The 4,292-nt window shown below is 59.1% G+C and overlaps 2 protein-coding genes across 2 annotated transcripts in view; one reads left to right on the plus strand and one right to left on the minus strand.

The window, feature by feature from the left end:
• The window catches only part of LOC113216650 (zinc finger protein 26-like), a 16,387-nt gene that overhangs the window by 4,955 nt on the left and 7,140 nt on the right, over nt 1-4,292 (minus strand). The window lies entirely within an intron of this gene.
• Nucleotides 2,022-4,056, plus strand: LOC113216612 (uncharacterized). The gene is made up of 4 exons (XM_052267565.1): nt 2,022-2,116; nt 2,674-2,750; nt 2,842-3,290; nt 3,420-4,056. The coding sequence occupies exons 1-4, from the start codon at nt 2,099-2,101 to the stop codon at nt 4,049-4,051; spliced, it is 1,176 nt and encodes a 391-aa protein (XP_052123525.1). The 5' UTR covers nt 2,022-2,098; the 3' UTR covers nt 4,052-4,056.

Raw genomic sequence — 4,292 nt, forward strand, 5'->3', positions numbered from 1 at the left:
AGAGAGAGAGAGAGAGAGAGAGAGAGAGAGAGAGAGAGAGAGAGAGAGAGAGAGAGAGAGAGCAGACAAGAGGAGAGCAGACAAGAGGAGAGCCCAGTTCCGTTTTCGTTTACTCTTTTGGGCTGAGCGGCGGCGGCGGCGAGCCGGGCGCGCTGCGAAATTAAGGCAATCCAGCCGGCTTATTATTCCCTTTCCACCCGAAAACCTTTATGATTCCGGCCGTGTAGCTACGGGGCCACCAGGGCGCGCCGCCGAGTGCCTGATCCGCATGCGCGAGTCGCTCGTTTTATTCGTTGTTGCCGCCGTGTTGCGAACGGCAAATTAGCTCGGGCATCAAACAAATATCTGCGAGAGAGCGAACCGAACGAGGCTGTCGATGTATCGAAGCCGACGCAGAAGTAGCTGGGCAGCTGGGCGGCGACCGGTAACAGGAGCAGGCGGTGTCACTTCGATCTGAATCGCACACACGACGACGACGCGGAGCGCGGACTCTAGAAAATAATAATAAAACGTTGTGTCGAAAAGAGTCTGTTATAACGAAAGTTGTTTCGGGTCGCTTTCGTGCCCCGCGGCCCGCGGGCGCCGCGCTGCGCTGGGCTGGGCGGGCATTATCGCCCGGCCCGTGGCGCGGGATCGTATTATTGGCCCACGCGCGAATTAGCGGCGATAGTCTCGCGGGGAAAGGGGGGGGGGGCGAAAGGACGTATTCGGAAGCGGCCGCAGCGCGGGTCAAGTAGTGTCTGAAATTGCGTAATTTTTTTTCTGAGAGTGGGGAACACTTTGTTGACTGAGTTGATTACTCTCTATGATCAATGCGAGGATCAATGCTATGATAGAGTCACCCTTCCCAGGAGATTGAAATCATACGCGGATAAATTTGTCATTGATTACTACTATACAAACCGGAGCGCAGAACAGTGTACCGCTCCCCATTCGGCTCAATAGAAAGCACATCGTGCAAAGAAAAGAAAAAAAAGAAAAAAAAAACTACCCCGGCCCACTTGTTTTTGAAATGACGTAATTTTGTGTGTATGCGACTCTACTACTAGTAAGTGTGGCGTAACGCCCACCATCATCACTCAATCCGATTGGCCACCGGGCGGGCCGGTCGAGAGTGCGAGAGAAAGAGCGAGAGAGATGGGCGCGGCGAGCAGGGGAAGCGAGCGGGTGTGATTGAGGTGTGGGAGCGAGACGGCCCGACTACTACTATACGTATTGTGACGGCAGCTGAGGACGGGGGACACCGGAGAGGGGAAGCGCGCTCACCTCATACCTGACGTGGGTTCAAACACACGAGCGTCCCCGCCAGGCTCCACCACCATCACCACCACACAGGGCACGTTTGGAAGCAGAATGCCGGGTGTTACGTTTGGTGTTACAGAAACCCTACTTAAGATTACCCGCTATACGCGGTGAAAAGTGATGTCACACGACTTTAGTCGTTCTCATCTCTCCTCCCATAGAGTGTCAACTTGTCAGACAACCGGGAGAGGAAGCTAGCATTTTACTTCGAGGTGACAGCACCGGCTAAGGTACGGAGGCGTAAAGGAATATGGAAGGTGTCCGAAGGGGGGGTGGGGGGTATATTATGGGGTCCTCAAAGGTTCAGGGTGGTCATTTTAGTCCATAGGCACCCCATGCAATTTTTAGCCCAGAGTAAAAATATCATGGGGTCCCTACCGTCCTAAACCAATTGGGGTCCCGATAATGATTTGAATTCGCGTGTGTTTTTGTGCACGATCGCTTACAAGATGCTTCCTTTTGCAATGCCGTATCACTTCGTGGTCTGGGTACCGTCCGCGGCGTGGGCGACGAGGGGGAAGACCACACACACACATGCTGCAGCGCCGCAGCCTCCCTCCCGACGGAGATCTCCTTCCGGCTGAGCGCCACGGCGGTGCGGCGGCGGCCCGCTGGAGTGCGACCTCTCTCTCTCTCTCTCTCCCTCTCCGTCCCTCTCCCTTTCTCTCTGTCCCTCCCTTCTGGACCGGCCGGGCCGGGGGAGAGAGAGGCTGGCCGGGTATATAAGCGGGCGGCCGCCCGGGACCCTCAAGCAGTCCGGCAGAGACCTCCCCGCTTCACCCATCGCTCAAGCAAGATGGCGCAGAGGCTGGCGGTAAGTCCACAGTGATAACGAAGTGATAACTCCAGTGAAAGTGATGAACAAAGTGACAAAGCAGTGCAAAACGGCAAATGGATACGGCCGCATCGCCCAACAAACCCGACGGATTATTGTTTTACCGTGACGTGTTTTTTTGTGCTTTTGCACGCAGTTCAGCTTGTGTGTTTGAGTGTGTTTTGTGAGATATAACACTGAAAAAGCTTTTCACGTAGTGGAAGAGCGGGCTGAAAATATCTAGGGAAGTTTGATTTGTATGGGAGGGATATCGTTCCTTGAAGGGGAGGGGGGTGGATGGGGGGACGGGGTACACATATTATGGTATCTGAATCATATTTGGACTTTATAGAAACTTAATAATATTTTTACCCCCCGGGGTACAAATATCATGGATCTCTATGCACTTCAATTGCGGTTCTGCTAATCTATTTGGGACCGCGTGGTATTTGTACCCTCCCCCTAGCGCACACAGTATGCGCTCCCGCACATCAGTCATCAGTTTCCGCTAACTCTGATATATTGTGATCACGATTGTGCTCCTGTTGTGCCGGCAGCTTTCGGGCGCCTTGCTCGCTGCCTGCCTCGCAGTGATGGTGACGTTCGGGGCCGCCTCCTTCTTCGGGAAAGAGCAGTAAGTACAGCGTCGTACAAAAGTGTTACCCGGCGAGGTGAACAGTGAAGGTGCCGACCATATTGCTAACGAACCCCCCGCTACTCCGCAGCATCCACCTCAGGATACACCTCCCCGAGCCAGAGCACCACCACCCGCCCCCACACCATGAAGAACACCACGAGCACCACGACCATGGGGGCGGCGGTGGCGGCTTCGGGGGCGGCGACATCTCCTTCAGCGGCCCAAGCGGCGGTGGCGGCGGCGGCCACGGAGGCCACGGCGGCGGTGACATCAGCTTCGGTGGCTCCGGCGGCGGCGGCGACCTGGGCGGCCACGGGGGCGGCGGTGGAGGCGGCGGCTACGGCGGTGGCGGAGGCCATGACGACGTGTCCTTCACCGCCCCCGGCGGCGGAGGTGGCGACCACCACGGAGGAGGTGGAGGTGGATTCGGCGGCTCGGCCAGCGGAGGATACGGTGGTGGCGGTGACGACCACCACGGAGGCGGCGGAGGTTTCGGAGGGTCCGGCGGCGGCGGGTACGGCGGCGGTGGTCACGGCGGTAAGCACCACACTTTTATCGCCTTTGAATACGGGTTCAGTTTTACAGAGCGTTCTCAAGGAGAGTGCGTCTATTTTACGTGTAAGAAAACTTCCAACAGGACTGAAGGGACTTACTTATGGTTTGCAGGAGACGACCATCATGGAGGTGGCGGCGGCGGTTTTGGAGGCTCCGGCAGCGGCGGGTACGGAGGCGGCGGCGGCGGCGGTGGTTACGGAGGCGGTGATGACCACCACGGCGGCGGCGGCGGCGGTTTCGGCAGCTCCGGAGGCGGTGGATACGGGGGCGGTGGCGGCGGCGGATACGGAGGCGGAAGCGACCACCACGGAGGCGGCGGCGGCGGATTCGGAGGCTCTGGATTCGGCGGCGGCCATGGAGGCGGAGGCGGCGGCGGATACGGAGGCGGAAGCGACCACCACGGAGGCGGCGGCGGCGGTGGATTCGGCGGCTCTGGATTCGGCGGTGGCTACGGAGGCGGCGGCGGCGGTGGCCATGGAGGCGGCGGCGGCGGCGGATATGGCGGCGGCGGCGACCACCACGGTGGCGGAGGCGGTGGGGGCGGACTCGGAAGCTACGGAGGCTCCAGCTTCGGAGGCGGCCACGGGGGCGGCGGAGGCGGCGGTCACGGAGGTGGCTTTGGAAGCAGCGGCGGCGGCGGCTACGGCGGCGGCGGCGGCGGCCACGGTGGTGGCGGCGGCGGTGGCGGCTACGGAGGTGGCGGTGGCGGTGGCCACGGAGGTGGCTGGGACAAGAAGAAGTAAGAGAGACACAGACTGCATCACCAGCGGAAGGACACTTCCGCACTCAAAGCCATTCCTGAGAACCCTGTAATCATCGCAGCCATCTCACCTAGACAATCTTCACCCTCATCGTCATTATCATCATCATCATCATCATTTTCATCCCCATCATCGTCATTCACCATCCATTCATCTCCACTACTCGATGCCATCCGTCCGACCGCCGCACCACACCACCACCACCACCACCACCATCGCCGTC

This window comes from Frankliniella occidentalis, unplaced genomic scaffold, assembly GCF_000697945.3.
Source record: "Frankliniella occidentalis isolate FOCC.00 unplaced genomic scaffold, Focc_3.1 Scaffold54, whole genome shotgun sequence".
Lineage (NCBI taxonomy): Eukaryota > Metazoa > Arthropoda > Insecta > Thysanoptera > Thripidae > Frankliniella > Frankliniella occidentalis.

What these genes read in the sequence shown, in the direction of transcription:
- LOC113216612 (XM_052267565.1), top strand. An exon ending in TCCTTCTTCGGGAAAGAGCA is followed by an intron (nt 2,751 to 2,841) that starts GTAAGTACAGCG and finishes GCTACTCCGCAG; the next exon opens with CATCCACCTCAGGATACACC. An exon ending in CGGCGGCGGTGGTCACGGCG is followed by an intron (nt 3,291 to 3,419) that starts GTAAGCACCACA and finishes TATGGTTTGCAG; the next exon opens with GAGACGACCATCATGGAGGT.